Source organism: Pithys albifrons, chromosome 7 (genome assembly GCF_047495875.1).
Source record: "Pithys albifrons albifrons isolate INPA30051 chromosome 7, PitAlb_v1, whole genome shotgun sequence".
Taxonomy (NCBI): domain Eukaryota; kingdom Metazoa; phylum Chordata; class Aves; order Passeriformes; family Thamnophilidae; genus Pithys; species Pithys albifrons.
Window position 1 is genome coordinate 29,086,183 of NC_092464.1, and position 21,814 is coordinate 29,107,996.

General features: G+C 35.9%; 1 protein-coding gene across 9 annotated transcripts in view; it reads right to left on the bottom strand.

The window, feature by feature from the left end:
* DGKB (diacylglycerol kinase beta) overlaps window positions 1-21,814 on the bottom strand; it is a 337,930-nt gene that overhangs the window by 56,487 nt on the left and 259,629 nt on the right. For all 9 annotated transcript variants that reach the window (XM_071560835.1, XM_071560833.1, XM_071560829.1 and 6 more), the window contains one exon: window positions 18,092-18,287. In XM_071560835.1, coding sequence (XP_071416936.1) covers window positions 18,092-18,287 — 196 coding nt within the window. The remainder of the gene's footprint in view (window positions 1-18,091; window positions 18,288-21,814) is intronic.

Sequence of the window (21,814 nt, forward strand, 5' to 3'; positions counted from 1 at the left end):
AGCTCTTTCAGATATATATGCATAGTTTTCTGAGAAAACTGCCTGTGTTTCAAACAGTTGTTCAGAGACCTCTTTGCAGTTACCAGCAAGATTGGCTCTTACCACTGTCATTCCCTTAACTATGTCTACTGACATTCCACTTTTGTCTTCAAACCAGATGTCATCCATTACAAAGAACATTCTCTCCACAGGTGCATTAGTGTCTCTGCATGCCAAAACAAATTCAACAAGGAGCAGGAGATTTTAGAATGTATGGTATTTTTTTTAATTATTTACAATTTTCACCCATCTTTCAGTGAGCTTTCTGCACCCAAAACCCCTTGACTGAGGGAAGAGGAGAAACCTCCAGCTGAAGGCAGCCTTTTACTTCAGAATCCATAAAGGTTCCATTATTTAAAAGTAAAATAAAAATGAATTTACCCCTCCTGTGTTTTGGGGACTAAGTTCTGGATGCTAGTAAGATAGAGGATTTTGGTTTAGGAAGAAACTCAGATTTGAATACCAATGACCTAGTTGCAACAAACGTTGCAGAGATGTGTTTAGCACTGAAAGGGAACAATACACTTTTGAAAAACAGGCTTACATAAAACTAGGTTAGTCCAAACAACTTGTGATACTAGACTTGCAACATTCTTCAATGTAGAGGACTTAAGCCTCCATTAGAGTAACTGAGGCTGCACTGCCAATCAGAAATGAGTCCACTGAAGCACTCATACCAGTGCCTTGACACTGGGCTATCTCCTTAACAAAAATAACCTGTTCCTAACTGTATGAAAGGGAATGGGACTGGAACCAACATTTTCATGTCAAATGAGACTTGCTGCTGCATTATACTGTTCCTATGTCTTTCACCTTCAGTCTTCCACTAACTCTGGTCTTGTCTTCTTGGGGAGGTCATCACATAGTAATCTGGGATCTAGACTTAAACAGCAACTCCTTTTTAGACACTTGTAGTTTATACTAAAAATGCTATTGTGTGGGATAGTGTAGGAGCACTTCAAGTGCTGTGAAATCACACATTCAGCAATTCTTCCTGAGTAGAGGCCTATATATTCAGTGCTAATTGCTGCTGACACTGCATGGATGCAGTTGCTGATGGCTCTGATATTAGTGTAAACAGAGTCTGTAATTAAAAGACCATGACTTTTCCTATACAAACATTTCTTCCTGAGTAGCTCATGCAGTGGCACAGATTTCAAAATCTACTCAGCATGTCAGGGAAAAATTGAAGGAACAAGCTCAGGTAAAAGCATACGACTTTTAGATATTCTAAACTTTCAATTACCACAGTACTTCTAACTTCTGAGTTTACAAAATTTTAATTTAGTGCTTCTCTTACAAATACCTAAATTCTGGTTTTGCTATTTTTTCTTATAATGGCAAAAATTGACAGTGCCATTAGTTTCAGGCAGTTAGAACTTATGAGTAATATCCCCTAATCATGAGATTTTTTTTTTTTTAACTCAAAAGAAATATAATTCTTCATTTTTTTTCTTCTAGTTTTTTAGTCTTTAAGTTTCAATCAGGTAATCCAAGCTTTGCAAAAGACCTCAAGATCTTAGTGCAGACTACATGTGGGGCAAAATAAATTAGGTCTTCTGTGAAGTGGGGCGGAGGGACAGCAAGTACTTCACCTACTAATTCCAGGTGACTTCTGTCTCTGGACGAGGCAGAAATCATGTAAAAAGTTGCAGGAATGTACTTGTTTCTCAGTGAGGGGAAAAGGTGACAGTGCTCTGAGAGCCTTTCCTGCTCACTATCTATTAGGTTGGAGGGTTATTACTCTTTGAGCCAGGGGATGTGGACATCTGTCTGCTTCCTTCCCTAACATGTGCAACAACTGTGTGTGGTCCTCTAAATGAAACTATAAGGTATGCAGTTCTCTATTCATGTACCAACTCTGAGTGGGCTGAAATTGTGCCAAATAGAAAGTATGTAAATACCATAATAAAGTAAACAATTGCTTTAAAATAATACTTTTTCTTAACTATCTCTCCAAATTTTAAATTTATTAATTTAAAATGAAAGTCTACCCTAAATTAACTTGTCTATTTTGAAAGTGTAAGCTTTTATTACAGCAGCACACTCCACTAGATGATAATCACTCTACGAACAGCTGCCGTGGGAGGTCAGGGAAGTCAAAGAAGAGAAAAAGTAGCCACTGGCATATGAAGTCGGTGATCTCCAGCTGGAATTGGTTCAATACACAAAATCTACATTACTAAGAAGACTGCACTAATAGAGACTATTGGGAACCAATGTTTAAATTTAAAAGGTGTTACACACATAAGGATAGGCCACTATACTCATTACTAAGTATCCTGTGACTGCACAGGTGTTTACTAAATACTTGGGAAATTTTCAGTTGATGCACAACAAACACACATATGCTTTCTTAACACTGAATTAAGAGATTTACTTTGTTTACTGGTTTAATTAACATTTCAGATTAGGGGCAGCCTTCAAGATTACATTGGAAACAGAGCCACTGTAAACACACATACTTTAGCGCATAAATCCTGCAGGAGCACTATCAGAATGCACAGCCATCACAACAGCAATGTCTAAGCTGTATGTAATGCCTTTTTGGGGTCTTAACATACAGCAGGAAGCATTTTCTGTTAAGGAGCAGAAATACACACTTGTCTGACTTCATATTCCTGCCAAGATAACCCAGCTATGCAACTTCACATGCTCTGCAACCTTTTGTTGTTAGATATGTAACAGTGTCATCTACCATGCTGTAGGAGTAATATATGTTAGTTAAATGGATTTTTCTTTTCAATTATCTGGCAACATTTTGTCAATTATCTCGCAGCTCACATTGGCAAGACTTGTCATAAACTTCATAGGTCTGTCAGATTCCTATAATGATGGAACATATGTTAAGAAGACCCCCAAATCCCTTTTAAAAAAATCAAACATGTAGCCTAGACCAAAAGATATTTAATGCATGTACAATGAAAGGAATCTAGTGATTTTTTGAATTCACTGGTCACAATGTCACTCTTTCTTTCAAGTTCTTGCAAGTAGTTCCTCCACTTTTAAAGCTAAAAGGCCATCTTCTCTTCTATTAGCTTTTGTTTTAACACAGTCCTTTTATTTCCCCCGCAGAACAAATCTTTTTCCATGAGCCAACTGCCAAGAGAAATTTTCTTTAACTACCTCTCTCAAAGCCACCCAAAGCCTTGATATTGCCCTCAAGAAATGTCTGACAATTTAGGGAATTTTTTCAGATTTTTACAAGACATACTATTCAACACATTTTTCAAGTTATTCAAAATGGATTTTAAAAAAATATTCTAGCTAGCTTGAAAAGAAATAACATCTGAACTCTAAGATACTAAATAGATATATCACCAATTTCGTATAGGCAGTCTTGGTAGAGGTTGTTTCAAACAGACAATATGCCATTAAGGATACCTTTCCCCTTATTAGTTTTATAAAATATCTCGTTTTCTACTTTGTCAATAATAAAAATCAGAGTCATACTCAGAAATGTGATCTATAGAAAGAAAAAAAAGAATTTTTATAGTATTAGTTTTATAGAAGTGATACCTTTGACTTTGGCTGAGTCAAAGTAATGTAAAAGGGAACTTTTAAATTCAATCATTCAAATAAACAATTGCTACAAAACTTCTGCTACACAAAATTAAATGAAACCTTACCTAGATAACCATGGTCAAAGCCCTTCTGATCTGTGGCTCTTCTGGTACAGCCAACAAATTGCCATGAATTTTCTGACTAATGACTACCTCATAACTCAACATAGAATACAAGACACAACATGTGAAAATAATTTAGCAAAGCAGACAAGGCTTCATAAAGGTGGACTCCTGAGTAGGAATTATTACTGGATCAATGCAGTTATGTAGATGATGTCAAATGTTCATACTCAGAATACAGGTAGTAAGAACATGCCTGAAGAAAGACCGGCAATGTTCTGTTTGTTACACAGATCCTGGCAACCAGCCTTATTAGCTCAGAGAAGAGAGCCAATAAAAGCTTCTTTAGACTCCTTTCCCAAGGAGTTTTAGTGTCACCAAAGAGAGATGTCCAGTTGAGAAAGTCTGTCATTCATTCATCTGCATTCTCTATGAGGTGAACAAAATTAAAGAAATTTAAGAGCAGTTTTCTAGCTGAGATAAAATATTTGGGATTTTCACACAATGTACTGCAAACTTTTTTGCTTGTTTGTTTTTATTAAACTGATACAGGAATCATAACTCTGAGACAATGCTGTAGCAACACAATGAACTGCTGTAGTAGGGGTCACCACTCAACACAATAATCAGCAGATGATGTTAATTTCAATCACTGTAAATACATATGTTTTAAAATTATTATCACTGCAAACAATGTTAGATTTGATGTTCAGTGTTCTTTCCTTTAAAAGGAGAAATTATTTCATTGAGGTCTAATCAAAATGACCTCTTCATTTTTTATATTCAAACAATTCCTTTGATACAATATATGCCCAAAATTCATACACAGAAGAAATGAAAAATATATATTTGCAGGTACATACCATGATTTTCTCCCTCTAGTATTTATAACTCTGTAATGTAGAAATTTTTCCTGGTTTTTCTCCTTTTTTTTTTTTATGTTAGTATTAGCTTGACTCTTGAAAATATGACACTGCAAAGTTACTTAGTAGTATGCAGTGTTGCACCCAGATAGTATAAACAAACAGTGGCCTCATCACAGTGATATTTGAACTAAGTCTTTGTGTCTCGCTATAAAGAAAGACCTGTAAGCTGAAAATATTAAAACTAAATCTTATTTATCTCCATAGTAATTGATACCTAAATAACTATCTCTATGTACTTTGATAATTGAGTTGCAATTTTACATTGTCACTATATATGGGAATAACCATACAGATTTTTAGTTGTAGAAAATGATAGTTTAATAAATTGGCTCAGACAGAACTCGATTAATCAACTCCATTGCCCCAATTAATTATACAGCAATTATTCTCTGATGTTTTAAATGTCTTCTGATTACATCTTACTCAGGAATTCTCAAAGTGTCTTAATATTATTTCCGATGTTCTAACAAAAATTGCTGATTGTTTCTTACTAACACAACTTTTTCATGCTCTAAAGACTTAATAATCCATTTTATTGGTTCTTTGGTAATGGTTCTAAACATTCCCAAACTGGCAAAGCACAACTGAGATTAGCCCAGCTGGTTAGAACATGGTGCTAATAATGACAGGGTCATGGGTTTGATCCCCATAGAGGCCATTCACTTAAGAGTTGGACTCCGTGATCCTCATGGGTCCCTTAGAAATCAGAATACTCTGTGACTTGGATTTTTAACTGGATACATTTAATAACTTGGGTCATGAATAATTTTTTCCAGACAGAATAGATAAATGGCCACATAAGAGAAACTTTTTACTATCTGTAGAAGGTCATACAAATATGAAGCAATTTGCACTCCAGGAAGCTTTTTACCATTATTTTTACAGATCTATAAGTCTTTTGGGATCCAGAGGTCCTAAACTTTCAACTACTTTCTCACAAGAAAATAGAACTGGAATAAAAAGAAACACAATGTAGCAGGTCAACAAGGAGACATTAAATACTTTAGAAGGAAAATTATATTCTCAACCATATCTAGAGTCCCAGAAAATGGAGGTGAGGCTTTCTAGAAGATATTATGGGTTTAGGAACTCACCTAAGTTCAATTGGCTCCGAATGGTTTTAAATGCAAACTTAAACTTGTGCCTTCACACTGACCACAATGGGTTAACTAGGTTTGTAAGGAACTGATGGACATACTGGGACTCCACTTGAAGCAGGTAAAAAGGGTCATTTACAAACTTTATATGAAATGAAAAGGCAGGGAATACTGATCAGAAAAAAGAAATGAGAGGATCAATTCCAGTCCACTATTTTCCACTAGGGGTTACAATTCCTCTGTGGTATCACATGACAGTGCTGGCTTTGCTCACAACTGGGTATTTTGAGGCTCTTTTCAAAGGGCAAGTCTCCAGCAGAGAACTCTTATTTCTCATAAAGAAGTAGAAGCCCCCAGGATAGCACTGTTTGGTCAGCCAAGTCTATGATCAAGTGAGTAAGAAAGATGAAAATAAAATAAATCACATACTGCCACATACATGCAGTATGAAATCAGACTTCTTAACCTTGCATTCAACAACCAAACATTTAAAGTTTAGCAAATGAACTTTAGACCACAAATCCTTAGACTTTTTAGAGTGTAAGTTCTAGACAAGCCCTTGAGCAAACTGATTCAATTAGACCTGCGTTGAGCAGAGAGGGTTGGTCTAGATGACGTGTGGAGGTCCCTTCCAACCTAAATTATCCGTTGGGTCTCTGATTCTTCAAGCAGGAAATGTCAATTTGATCTGTGTTTATAAAACTTCTACTGTCCAAGACCTTTGGGTGTTATCACAGAAAAAAATAAATAATAATCACTAACTGCCAATTTGTTCATACGCTTGATATAAAGTACTACAAGGAATGGTTTGGTAAGGCTCAGATTGTTTACTGGACTCAGAAATTACTTTTTTTTTTTTTTTTGGTAAGGATATCACTTATTTTCCTGAATTCAAGAGTATATTAAACTCACAAGAAACTAAAACAAAAAGGTACACAATTATAATCTGTAATCTATTGCAAACCCATGGGTTAACAGTTGGCAGCTGAAGTCACTGAACAACATAAGGAATTATTTCTGACAAAATGAAGGTATTTAACTAGTAACCAGAGTATTCATTATGAAATAACACACATACAAGGTAATTACAAGTTCCATTGAGGCTGTGCAAACCAGTAAAAGAAAATATAGCTCAAGCCAATAATTTCACTATTTCTGCAGTGCTAACAACCATTGAAGATTATTATAAATGTAAAGACGTGTGTCTGAATACTGATATGGATTATGACGGGACAACCCCTGAGCCTTGCACAATGCACCTTTAAAATTGTTCAATTAGCCTCGTACAGATTTCTACAGCATGGAGCGCCATTCCAAGAGGGCAACAAAGCAAACACAGTGGCTTTAAGATTTGCCTTCTCAATATCAGGGAAAGAAGCACAGTCAGATAATGTATAGCCTGCAGGAACCACCTACTGGTACTATAGATAGGTAGCACGATTTAGTGCTATCAGAAATCACAAGATATACAATAAATGGCAAAATCTGTGCCTACTTGCTTTTACAATTAACTATATACCTCTGCTTTACTGCTCTTTTTCTTATGTCAAATTTCAAGGTCTTCTGATGATAATAAAAAACCCTCCCACTGACATATATGAAAGATAAGCAGTGTGTTTGTGACCCTGTTGCCTGGAAAGAGTAGGTCCAGAAATAGTTGGCACTAAACTTTAAATAAAATTATAGAACTCTTTTAACCTTTCTACTCTCACTGTGTACATGTGAAAGTATTGTAAATCTTGTTGACAGTTATTGCCATATCTATTGGCACACACTCAGCAGCAGTTTGAAAGTGTTGTGCGGCATAGGTAGTGCCCATTACCTGTCTCCCTATATTTTCTTACAATTTATTTTCACCCCAGCAGGCAGCACCTCACAATTCCATTAATTTGTTGGGCAGCCCATCCTTTCCAAGACAAACTACTTTACAATGTGCTCTTATAAACAACCTGGTGGTTTACTGGCAATGTTTAAGAGTGTCAGGAGGGAAGCTACAATTTAAAGGCAGCAGGTAAAAAGTGAAGCAGGTCACAGAGATTACATGGTTTGACCAAAGCTCCTCTCTTTTAGTTTTAGTATCATCAGCACAAGTGCTCCAAATCACCAGACTTACACTTGGTCTCTGTAAATATGTGACTTAAACAATGCTTTTATCAAACAGTGCTTTTTGTTGGTGTGGTAGGACACATGCTTTTGCTACACAATATTCTGCTAATAGCATATTTGCTAGCAGGCCATAGGTGCAAGAAGACAAATGGAGAAAGAGGGAAAAAAAAATCTTTAAATTGACTGTAACAGTAAGTAAGAAAAAAACCCCACTCAAAAACCTCTCTTCTTGCAGAGTAATTAGGCAACAGTAAAATACTTGCATGACTCTAGTATGTATTGATAGCTACACATACTTGACTGCTTTGGTTAATACCAGTCTTCACAGAGTATAGGAAAAAAGCCACCAACAGCAGAAAAAAAATTGTCTTTTTTAATAGAACAAACTGAATCTTTCTTTTTTTATTTTATGCTTTTTGTCCACATCTTCCTTTTTCATACAAAACCACTAAATTTCTCTTGTAGATTCTACGTCTATCTCTAGTAAGTAATGCAAACGTATATATACACAACCTGAGGTCTTAACAGGTTCTTCACATCATCAATATTTTTAGAATATTTTATATATTTTTTATCAGTAATACTAATGTGTGCACTAACTGAAACTGTCTATCCTGTTGTTACTAAAAATTAAATTGCTGTCAATCTGACACCTTTTGCAGACAGTCAAGGAACTTGAAATTTTCTATTAACAAGTAATAGAAAACTAGAATGGATCAGAGAATATGGTTATGTGTTACAGCAGCCAAAAATGATCTGCTAGGCTATTCTATTTTTATTTCTGTATCTGTAATCTAAAGATGCCAGCACCGAGGGCAGGGTTAAATGAGCAAACAATCTGAGTAATATGCTATCAGTATTCCTAGAGAATACTTGTTTGCCAGTACACGAATTGAATATTGTGAAATGGTGATTGCAGCTTTTTGTACAAAGGTCAAAATATAAAAACATATGTTTATCATCAATAAAAATGTTACTGTAAATGTAAGCCATATATGCAGACATCAACTCATTCACATGTAAAGAGAGCCTGAAGGGCTGTCTCAGCCTTAAATTCATCCAACCTTTCTACTTAAACTTACATATTTTCCATGTGCTTGCAATGTATTCTAATAGCAGGCCAATTCCTTAACTGCCATAAAAATCTAAATTACAATAATCACATGTATTCCTTTCCCCAAGAAAGTTGTTAGTTGGTTAATTATAGAGCTTTTTGTAAACTTTTTGAAGAAAAGTAACATCTACAAATAATTTATGTCTGAAAAACTTCAGAAGCAGAGAAACGTGAGTTTTAAAACTGGTGAAACTCAAAAACTCTGTTGTTATAGTAACAGGTGTCTGTACTTTGGTAACTAAAGAAAAACTGTATCAAATTTCCATAATAGGATATGGTTACTTTATAAACTGAGATAAGACTACTTTCTGTTCTGTTTCACTTCTGCAATAATTGTTACTCATGCCACTACACAGTAGTAGGAAATAAAAACTAAGCCACACAAAAACGTGAGAATGAATGTATTTGTACTTAAATCAATATACAGTGTAGGATATAGATCCAATGAGTCATTTTAAAAAAAATCATTTATTTGTTTCTATTGAATTCTTGGTGAAGTAGAGAAAAAAAGCATGCATTTATTTGATTACAAACCCCAAAATGTCAATTACACCTCTCTTTTAAAAAATACACAATTTTCATCATCATCATAATTTTAATCTGAGACTTATTAATTTTTTCCAGCCACATTTTAATATATAAAAAATGTGAAATTTTGCCCTAAGCTATGGTACTTTATTATTCACATTAATCTTGTCGTTTTAGCAGAACTGCCCTCAAAAGCAGTTTTATGCCCTGTGTTAATGCTCTTGTTCAAATACCTATATTGGATTCATAGCATGGTAAATTTTAAATAACAACTACTCATCTACTATATCTGCTGTCGTGCCACTAAGCTGGATATGGTAGTTGAAACATGGTAGCAAAGGTATAGTCAGAGCAAGACCAATTTAAAGACTCAAGGAAAGAGTTCAGGAAAGCCAAACTAATGTCTCGTCATGTATAAATGAGACGGTTATTATAGAGCTTCACATCCTGCAAGGTGTATTTTCAAACAAAAATCAAGTCTTTACACAGATAATAGAAGCAAAACTGCTGCCTTTCAGTACTAAAAATGCAAAAGAAAAAAATTAAGAACAGGGGGGAAAAATCCTGGGTAAGCTGATCAGTTTTGTTACAACAGAAAATAGTATTTACTACTAATTCAGTAGTGAGTAGGGGGGGAAAAATCAAAATATCTGGGTATTGCATTCACATTCCTTATATTTTAGATCTTAACTAATGGCTGTGATACAGATAAGTGTTCATTTACATGGGTTAATGAGGTGGAAGATATGTAGGGCTCCCAGCAAAGTCAAATTAAGCACTGAGAGTACTTTGAAATAGGTCATATGAGCCTTGTGAGACACCTGTGCTGAGGTATGTGCCATAGGCTCTGCACAAGGTGTACATTGGGGCATATCCCTTGTTCCAGGTCAGCCACACCTAGGCTAAATTTGCCTTGAATGCTGAGGAGGAGCCTAAGCTGTTCTGAGTAGCTGGTGGAATGCAAGGTGATGTTTCCACTACTTAGGAGTCAAAGTGAGCCTGAGCAGAATATTGCAGTAATGCTGTTGGCACAGAATTTGGTGTGATTATTTTGATGCTACATTGTAGGTGTACACTGAAACAATAAGTAACTTCCTACTTCTTGTTGCTACTTAACGTGCCATCCCTCCCACCCTCACCTCTCTGTACAAACCAATTTACTGAGACTTTTTTTTTATACAATAGCTAGAGTTAATTTCACCTACTTCATTTAATGTCATAGGAGTTATACATGTAAATCTCTGTACTTAGAGATAAGATAGTCCTTTATGCCATTTTAATCAATCTTTGTCATGAGTATGTTACTTAATAGCTCTGTCTTCCTATAGAAAATGAGGAACTTAAGGGAAATGAAACTTTTCAAAGATACATTTTCCTTCTGGCAGACTGTGAAATACACCATAATTATCCTCTTTCAATGAATAAGATTTGAAAGAAAATGAACATTCTGTGCACCAAAAGGTATAATACAATGACAATCTCAACTGCCTTGTAAATAAAAGGAAATTGTTTTTCTACTATGATCTATATTGCACAGAAACATATATACATGCTTTATAAATATAAAACCAAATCAGACTATGAAGTCATTTTTCAAGGTCCTACTACTTTCTTATAAAAATAAACTCAGTATATCACAGATGAAAGGAATTGTATTTGTATTTTTAAAAGATTCAAACTGTGTCATGAATTAGGGACTCCATCTTGCATGCTGATGGAACTACCTGTATGAGTAAGGCTTGGGCTAAACACAGCATCTCTAAAAGATAAGAGAGAAAAAGATAAAGGCACCCCAAAACTTTACTGCTGGGGATGGGGGGGATGAAGGGTGGTGGGAGTAAAAGAGAAGGCAGGAAAAGACCTTTTTAATAGCATAATCAAATCATGACATTCCAGCTCACATGCTCCTATTATGAAATCTGCAATATCTTTACCATCTTGGTAAAGTAAATGTTTGAACACAGATTTTAAAACTAATGATGCAGTGCATAATTTAAATAAATGGTTAGAACAAAGTGCCATTTAGCCCCTTTTGATATCTGAATGTGTCATTCCAGCAAATACGAGCATGCAGCAAAAGGGGCCAAGGCTATACAATCTTCCAGAAGAAACAACAAAAACCTGGAAACTAATAAATATCAGTAGAAGGAACTTCTTGGTTGCATCCTGCCTTACACAAGTTTGGAATTGCAAGAACAGGTGCTTCTACTAGGAGAAATCAGCAAGGCTTCCTTGCCCTTGTTGAATCTGCAACCTCAGCAAAGCCAGAGATCAACACCTCCCACACTGATGAGTTACACCATGCAGCTGCCCCCCGTGAGGCTGCAGCTCCCACTGCCTCATGAGTTCTTTCTTGAGACAGTGGCCAGTCACTACTGTCCAGCAGATAGAAGAGGCCAGTGTACAACAGCTGGGTGCTGCAATACAAATGCACACAGGGGAAATGGGATACTCAGCATGTTATCCAGATGTTTAAAAGGTGACAAAATAATGCAGTCCAAACTAAAGACAAGGCAGAATATGTATGTATGGCTGGGCTTCATGAACAAAGATGGGAAGGGCTCTCCCCACATGGGTGTGTCCTTCGAGGCTGTGCAGTGAATTTTTTAGCTGAGGCATAGCATGCACAGAACTGGCCCCACCCTTTAACTCCTGAGGTTCATCTGCCAGGGCCAAGTGAGCTTGGATGGTGACAGTGAAGTCCTCAGGACTAGAACCTACGGCACCCGGTACTGCCAGGAGGTCTCCCATCCAAGTACTAACCAGGTCTGATGCTGCTGAGCTTCCAAGATCTGATGGGATCAGGTGTCAGGGTGGCATTTAACTGGCACAATATAACACCACTGAATATTACCCTATTTCCCAACACTGCCTATACTATAATAGCCCAAAGAGGGGTTCCCCTACTCTAGTCCCCAGCACTTGGAAACTACACTCCAAGCAGGGTTTGCACACACTGGAAAGAGAGATCCTCTGTCGAGGTCCTTTCTGCTCAGTAGGTTGGTAACTACAGAGCTCATAAAAGACATGGGACACATGAGCACCACATCTACAGAAGAGAGCAAAGTTCAGCCTAAGAAGTCATAGATGGCAGAGTGATGCCCAATTCCATTCCTGCTCCAAGGACTGCTCCACTATTTGATGAGCTGTCACCACATCCAGAACATACAAAAATTCATCTTGCCATCTAGCTAGCAGGAAGTGAGGTGTCTTACCTAAATTATTCCTTATGTTCCACTTAAAATAACTGGAGACAGAGTCAGCTCCAGTGAGCATTTTATACTTCTGCCTTAGATGCTTATTTGAATTTAGGATAAACACTTTTGCTGAGATGACTATCTACTGGCTATAGGGTTCATTTTTAGACAGTGAAGTTAATGTCACCCTAACTTTAACTGCCTTCAACAGGATTTCATTTACTCTAAACAACACACACTCACATAATTGCCAAAAAACCCCCCATTCCCCCCCAAAAAAAAATCTATACAGAAATATGTGACCTGTAGATTAAAGCTTCATTTTATGCTGCTAGATGTTCAGAATAGCTATGACACATACTTTGACAAGAAAAAAAATGTTTGAATAAAGTTAGAAAATTACTAGTTAAAAGTTAAATGCCTTAACATAAACTATCTCAGAAATAGGTCTGATTGGCTATTTTTCTCTGTGGTAATGTGTTAATGTCTACGTTGTTGAAAGCCATCTAAACAAGATACAAAATAAGGGCTATTACCTTATCTAGCCATGGCATTATCATTTATAAAAATACTATTATAGAGAGTTTACTACACATGCCTGGAAGGATGTCAAAAATAACCTCAAGTCTACCAGTAGTGAATATACACTGTGTTTATTTAGTGTATATAATACATACACTGTGCATACAGAATAGACTTTCTAACTTTTTAAACAAGGAAAGGTCACCTGGCCAGAGTGCAGTGAAAATTGAATTAGCCTGCTAGCCCAAAATAACTTGTAGGTTGTTTAGAGAACATGTCAGGAATCCCCTTGCTATAGGGAAACTTCTCCTTCCTGTAGAATGGAATTTGATACCTAATAAGAAAGGTATATTCTCTTAACATATTTCAAAATGTTTTAAGACCTTCACAGTCTCTGCATGTTTTTAACTGCTATTAACTGCAGTGAACTGCCTGTGTACACATTATTCTACTTCCAAAACTTCTGCATTTCCATTCAGACAGTCATAATGCAGTTATTAACAGAGATTTCCACACAGACTTACTGAACCGCATTAGTAAGCTTGGTTTATGCCTAGGTGCTGTGACATGAATGCACACTGTCTTGAACTAGTCTAGTAGTCTCTCATATCAAGGAGTGACAGCTCACTGCAGCTCTTAAAAAGATGCACAAGATCAACGTGGTTAATACTTGGTTAAGTATCAGTGTGCCTGGTGACGTACAAAATAAATATGATGAAAGTATTGCACTGAAATATTCTAGTTTAAAGGTTTCACCCATTAATAGTTCATAGATATTGTCTTCAGGAATGAATCCACTGAAGTGAGTGGAACTACTTGTGCAAAAATGAATTATGTATAAATTTGCAATAAAGTTTTAAGAGACTATAAAAGAGATACCATTTCAGGACAAGGGTCTAACTGAACTTCAGCAATGAAAGCGAATCAAAGTAACAACCTCCACCCCAAAGGAATCCTACTTCATTTAGCAAAACGTTTACCAGAGAGACTTTGAGAAAAATTATTTCCTTTTTGTCAAAAAGTTTTTGAAAATTTTATCTAGTATCTCTGTGAGGAAGAAAAACTGTTGAACACTTTATGTAAGTGGTATATATATTTCAAGTAAGATATGTTATCATGATTCAACTTATGTTTTGGATGCAATTTCCAAACAAGTAGCTCAGTTATTTGCACTTGTTTCTCAACTCATAATTTGGTTTCTACACAGTATGTTCATCTTTTTGAAGCACTGATTTTTGGCATTTACCAATATCTGTGTATATGCAAACGAAAGTCCTATCTAAATAATGTTCAAGGATAGTTCACAGCAACATCTAAACCTGAAAATGGGTTGTGGGTAGATATATCATAGCTGCATACATACTAGAAGTTTTTTAAACAAAACAGCAAATGGAAACATTGCAAGTATCAGATTCATGAACTCAAAATACTAATTAAGTCATCTGCTTCCACAAATTGTCACATATATCTATAGTTAAATCTTTTCCAAATGTATTGACATTATGCAATAGAAACTGTACTAATAAATTAGAAATTAAAATTAAATTAAATAATTAAAAAACCCACTCAATTTTTACCCTAATTACATTTGATGAAAGACCTTCTCTACTTCTGCACAGGAGCCAAAATGAAACCTGTAGTATTTTTTTCCATTAACACTACAAGTAAACATGTTTTGGTTTTGGGTTTTGTTTGGTTGGTTTTTTTTTTCAATTAGCTCTAAGCTATTCAGAGAAATATATTTTCATACATGTTTTATATGAAAATATCAAAGCCAGTTACTAGTTAAGTAGAAATACAGTACACAGACACACACACTTTTATGCTATAAGTGCCTCATGTTGTCCTTTAGCATATATGCACAAATTTCTAATGAGATAAGCAGGCAATGTATTTAAATAGTTCACATTGTAAATTGCTACATTTTAATATATTGTTTTTCAGACTACCTGCACATAATCAGATTGTTTTCCAAGCAGATGTCCATTTGATTACTTAAAGTGCAAATTGTGGTTTGGCTATTGAGTGTGTAGAGGTGGGTAATGGAAAGGGCAAAGAAAATAGAAGCCTTTTTGCATCAAGTAAATAGGAAAAGTATAAAAAGAAAGAGCGTAGTAGGCTCAGAGGAATATATCTTCCCTGCAGTATATAGATATACAAGAAAGCAAAAAGATGTGGCAATTAACATGCTGTCATGTGCATGGTTTCTTAGGTGACATGCACAAGAGGGGAAGGACAGCAGCAGGACCTCACTTCTCCGAGGCTTTTTTGGAAGTTTGTCAAGTCCTTTTGGGGCTGTTCTGAGATGAGCAATGCAATATTCTCAGGGGCAACAAACTATCCAGCCTGAGGTGACAGCTTCCATGTAAGTCCCCCATTCAAGGACTCAGAGTACTAAGCTTCAATTTATTAAAAAAAGTTTAAAACTAAATGTGCATGCCACTCAGAAGTCCCATAAAAATTGATTAAAAAAAAAACAAAAAACTCCCCACAAAATCCAGCATCAAAACCTGATGTACCTATATAAATATTTATCCATAGGAAAACATGATATTTGAATTACTGTCTCCTAGAAAGTGCAGTGTTTCATCCCCAAGTGACTAAATGTTTTATTTGAACACAAAATGAACTGCAAGGATATTTGTTCCAAAAAAGTTAATAAACAAACAGAAGTTAACAGGCAGGTATGTATTTATCATAGTTCTCAATACAGCAATACTTTTTCCTGCACCATGCACTAATAGTTTGTAAAATGGTTTTTTCCAACTAAAAAGTACAATGTGCCAAAAGTGCAATATGGCTAAGAAAAACAATCAGTCAGTAAAGAAATCATAACACTTTAGAAGTGACAGTCAGTTATTTCCACAGTGAGTAGATTCAGATTTATCAAAACTATTTGAGAAGTCTAGATATTAAATTGGTTGAATTCCATTATTTAGCAATAATCTTGAAGTCTGAGATTAAGAAGCACATTCAGCCTGAGAACCTACCACAGCTACCTGAATTAAGTGACTGGTCTTTGCAGCGCAAAATGGCAGTAGGATCCATAGAGCAAAATAGTTCATTCTCAAATGTTCACACCACATTAATTTTGGAGCTTTACTTCCAGTCAGAACATGCATACCCCAAGTCCATGCCTCATTTAAAAGGAATCCAGTTTGCATGCTCAAGATTGCTCAATGTTGCAAACTGGGACACAATAAATGTGAACGACTCAGAAATCCAAGAAGCATACTCCTTTCAGCACTAAAATGCTACTGTAGGTGCAACCAATAATGGTATCCATGTACTTAGTGATGAGAAAGGTACTCTAGTTCATGATATTGAGAAGTCAATCTCTTCCTTAAGATTGCTTTTTGGATGAAGCTACTTCCATATCCACAGTGGATACAGTGACTGGAAACAAAGTCATGAGAGTAGTTTTTCTAAACTAAGGTGCTTAGTATCTGCATAATGAACATTTCGACAGATAACATAGGAACTCCTGTTCACTCTTTAATATTTTTATTATAATTTTATTTTATCCCATCCAGGAAAATGGAAATTGAATATAGCAATGCCCTTGTAATACATCAAATATTGTCAGTACATGGAAATCACTGTTATGTACGTATCAAAGGCTTACATAACTTCAATACTTGAAGTGATAGCATCTGTTTCACTACTATCAAAAAGATAAATGTCCTGTCTCCCTATGCTTCGAAGTAAAACCAAAATGAAAAATCTTGGTGAGCCCTTTACCCAACAGCCTGTGTCCATCTCTTGAACATCAGGACATAATACAGACATTGCAGTGTACGCAGAAGCTTAGCACCTGATAAGACTTCCGCCGACAGACTGTATTGGTAAGTCACATTGATATAATGAGAACATATACCAAATTGCTAAAACACACAGAAATTGAGTCCTAGTATTTATTACAGCCTCTAAGCCATAAAAACCCCTACCTTATTCCTCAACTTCTGTCATCCAGATAATTTAGCTGAACTAAAACTACAACACATATCAATGAACTAAGATATAAATAGTGACTTAAAAATTATTCCTGACAAAAAGTAAAAATAGGATATTCAAAATTAGTAAAAGTATCACAATAGTATAAGACAGTTAAAATCCTGATCTTTATTCTGTCTAAATAAGGAGAAGCAGGAAGATACTCTGAAGCAAAAGATAATATTTTCTGTAGAATAAAAATAGGAAAAGCAAACAAACAAACTCCTCAAACATTTTCAAACTCTGGTCTGTTCATCTCTTTGCTGTGAAGAAAGTGATGGTTTATAATTACTAGAACTTGTGATATGCAGGAATGTGTTGCAATGCACAGCATTCAGATTCTCAAAGTAGAATAGAAATTACTATTTATTATAGGCTTTGTGAAGAGTAATCACCAGGAAAGTGTATAAGCCCTGAAAGAACAGATCAAGCCTGTGCAAGCCAACTACAGCTTATGTATTCAAGGATTGCATACAGCATCATGGTGTAGAAACATAAAACGTATAGACAGCTTGCTCTTGTTACAATGAAGTAGTTTCCCATTGCCTGTAGCCAAACCTTGCCAGAAATAGGCCATGATTATCCCCAAGCTTCACATACACTGATATTAAGAAGCATTATAAATGCTCAGGAAGCATTTTCTGACTGAAATCTCCAGGCACTTCTAGACTCAATGTCACAGTAGCAAACAGTGCCACATGGTGTGTATAGTCTGTTTAACAGGTAACATCTGAGGCAAGTTTGCAGCTATATAGACTGTAATGATTAGCACATCTTTGTTTATGCCTTTTTGCCAGTGCTTCCCATCAGAAAAGTTAAATGCACAAGAAAATAAATATCTAAGACCTTCTATTCTTTTTCCTGACAAGAGGCAATACAAGGTCAATTATACAACTGAATTGACTGATGGAGCCAGATAGCCTATATCAATCTGTAAGCTTACCTTGGCACACAAACTTCAATTCCTTGGCATCTATAACAGTGGTCCTTTTATCGGACCTCTTCTTTTCTGTCCGACGATGGCTACGTCTTCTTTTTGTCTCTCCCCAAAGATTCGATCCACCATGCATGCTTGGGATGTTCAGAATGGCAATTCCTTCCAGAGATATATTGATTAAGTCTAGTTGAATTCCATCACACTGATTAGAGAGAAAAAAAGGGCAAAAAAAAAAAAAAAGAGAGAGAAAGCAGTGAGAGAAAGAAAAGTCTTAATGTTCTACCTATTAGATATTTTTCAATGTTTATATCTAAGATACATACTTATATCTGAAAAGGAGGTATGAAATAAGATGAAATCCTCATTCAGAAGGTTTTGGTTGCTTAAATGTGGGGCTATTTGAAGACTTGTTTTCTGACACCTATTCACTCACCCAAGTGAAATATATTTCTAACTTCAATACAGCTAGTAACAGAAAACCATTTTTACTACCAAAATTTGTATATCAATAACTGGAGGGGTTTTGTTGCCTGTTCCAGCTAAATTGCCTGTCTGATGACTTTGCAATGATACTTGTCACTGTAACAACTGAGTCCCTTCCACATGAAACTGAATACAGAATTCCTGGCATGAAGAGAATACAACGCCTCATGGAAAAGGGTCTAAGCAACAGAACACCACACAGGTATTAACTTCAATCTGAAGGCAAAACAAGCATATCAGCATAGGACCGTGCCTGACTTATAACTCCTACTAGGAGATAGGATAAGTAGAGCTGGGTACAGCAAATGCTGATGCAGCTGCAGCATGTCTTATCCCAGAACCTCCATCAGCCAGTTCTCTGAAACGTGCACCATTGCCAAAGGGAAACATAAGTTATTGAGCTAAAGAAGAGGTATCAGTGACCTAAAATCCTTCCAAGACACACAGAAGTACTGTTTTGGAGATAGTTCCTTCAGTGATGGAATCATAACTGTAGGGCATCCTGTATCACTAGTGCGTATTTCTCCTGCTTCCTATAGCAAAGGTGGACTTTGAGGCACTTGATTGAGGTACATTACTTTGCTAAATCTGGCTTTCCATATATCTTGTCGAGGAACCGTATTTTTCACTTCTGGAGAATGGTTCAGGGATCTTAAGTTATCAGCTTTTTCTCTGGTGTCTGAAGCCTATGCCATTTGCAAATACAGTTCACCTGAGATATATTGGATAAGATGCACCCTAGCTTGATAGGATACACCTACCCTTCACTGGCTATAATGCATTCAAGCTGTGTCCTCCTCTCCACTAACATTGGTTTAGGATGACAGGAAACTCCTAACTCATAAAAAAAATTGTAGCAAAATACTGAAGAATCTCCACAGAAGAAAAAAGGACACAAATTCGTATTACTACAGTGGAACCTGCACGTGGAAGGCAAAGCATTCAGTCCTACTCATTAATTCACTGAACCAGCCAAAGTTCCCTTTGATTCATATACATGTACCTTGGTTACAGTTAGAGTAGCTACATTCCTCATAACATATGTAGAGTATATAGATATCCTGGCAAGTTATGCACACCACAGTGTATGGCGGCATATTTTTTAAAACATTATATCCTACTCCTGCAATGTTCTGCAAGCTAGTAGGGGATCCAGTCATCCACTGAAAACTGATTAAGAGTATTATTTTGTAATTCCAATATACAATAATCAGGAAGAAAACTGGAAAAATAATTAACCATGCTTCAGTAATAGTCCACTAACATCTTGCAGCTTGCTGCTCCATGGGTCACTGGCACTTCTTCCCCTCTGCCTAAACCTTTATCTCAGCTTTGAAATAGCAAAGTACAACTCAAAAATAACTGTGAATAATTATTTGTTTACTCTGAAACTTTCTGAGATCACAAAACAGAACTGTATTATAATGCACACACACCTTCTTAATTCTTCTCAGAAGGGCATAAATCTGGAGAGAGAACAATTTTAACACTAAGATTTCCATTTCATATCTGCTCTTCAAGAATTAAATTTTAAACCTGTGGATTATATTCATACAGAGAAACCTTTGAAGTCAAAAGACATATCTGAAAGTGAGTTAGCGGTTGTGGCAACTACTGTCATTGAAATTTGCTTCTTACAAGCAAAAAGATATAGGACTTCACTGTGATTTCTGGAAGCAAATTTGTGGTTATCCCTTATATTTTATATGTATTAAATAGTAAGATGATTTATTTTGCTAAAAATTCTGCTCATGTGTATGCTCACTTAGTGCTATACGTTCCAGATAAACAGATATTAATTTCATAATTAAAAGTAATCTTGTGTAAATACCCTGCAGGCCTCAATGAATCAAACACATACTGTGTGTCAGGCCTCCCACTGTCTTCAAGTGGAATGTACTGGCTGGATAATTAGATAGTACATATTTTTTAACCTTATTTGCATGCATATTATATCTTTTGCACACTGACAAGCAGCAGTAACAACAAAAGTCGGATTACCACAGGGAATTCCCACAAAGAAGTCTTCATTTCTTATAATTTGCAGCCTAAATTAAAATAATTTGATCTTTGACAAGGATGAAATGTCAAGCAGAAGGGGGTCCTCTACAAGCCACGGCCTGTGGCTTCTGAAATCTGCCTAATTTATGTCAGTCACTTCTTAATACATATTTAAGTATTACACGAGAAAGATGATAAATATGCAATCTGACACCTTTGGTATTTCCCTGCTGTTAATTTATAAAGGTCTGGCATCCCCCAAACTGACTGGAATTATTTAAATAAAAGAAAAATTGTGAAATAGGATGGCGAGGGGTCTAGCTTCCATTTTCACTCAATATTGAGCACAGCAGGTAGTACACTAAGACAATTATGTGATGAGGCCTCAGAGTCCCACAGTGATGAGCAACTTTCTGAATTAGGAAAGGAGCCTTTCTTTTGTTCATACACAGGTGAGAAGTTTGCACTACAGGTAGCTCTGTGTTGTCCTAACACATTCATATACTAAAACAACAAAACACATATGTGTTCTGCTCCTTTTCTTTCTTTCTTTTCTTTCTTCCTTTCCTTTTCTTTCTTTCTTTCTTTCTTCCTTTTCTTTCTTTCTTTCTTTCTTTCTTTCTTTCTTTCTTTCTTTCTTTCTTTCTTTCTTTCTTTCTTTCTTTCTTTCTTTCTTTCTTTCCTTCTTTCTTTCCTTCTTTCTTTCCTTCTTTCTTTCCTTCTTTCTTTCCTTCTTTCCTTTTCATTTCAAATCATGCAATGATGACATTAAAAATAAAAGCATGCTTTTAAAATATAGAGCATTCTTACCTAGATCAGAAAGAAAATCTCTTTTAGTTCTTTTTTTGTCTTCTTTCCTGGCCTCAGTCACTTTTTGAGTATTCATACTTTATGTATTATATTGTATATTTTCAAATCATCTCTAAGTTGAAAACAAAAGTATCTATGCCCAAAAAGGGCTGACATTAGGGCTTTGCTGTGTAACCAAGGGCAATAAAACACAAGAGTATGTGAATGTTTTAAACTCCATTCCCTCACCCATCAATCCTAGGTGGTATAGAAGGTGTACACTGACCTGACAATGCTTTTACGGTGTTGCAAGTATGGTCCATGCCATCTCCACTTACACTTCATCTCTACCTACTCTTATTAAATACTCTTCACATACCTTTCTTTCTTACTGAATTGGAAATAAAGTCCAAGTTTTTTAAACTGTAAAATCTTCAGCCTTGTTTAATGACATAT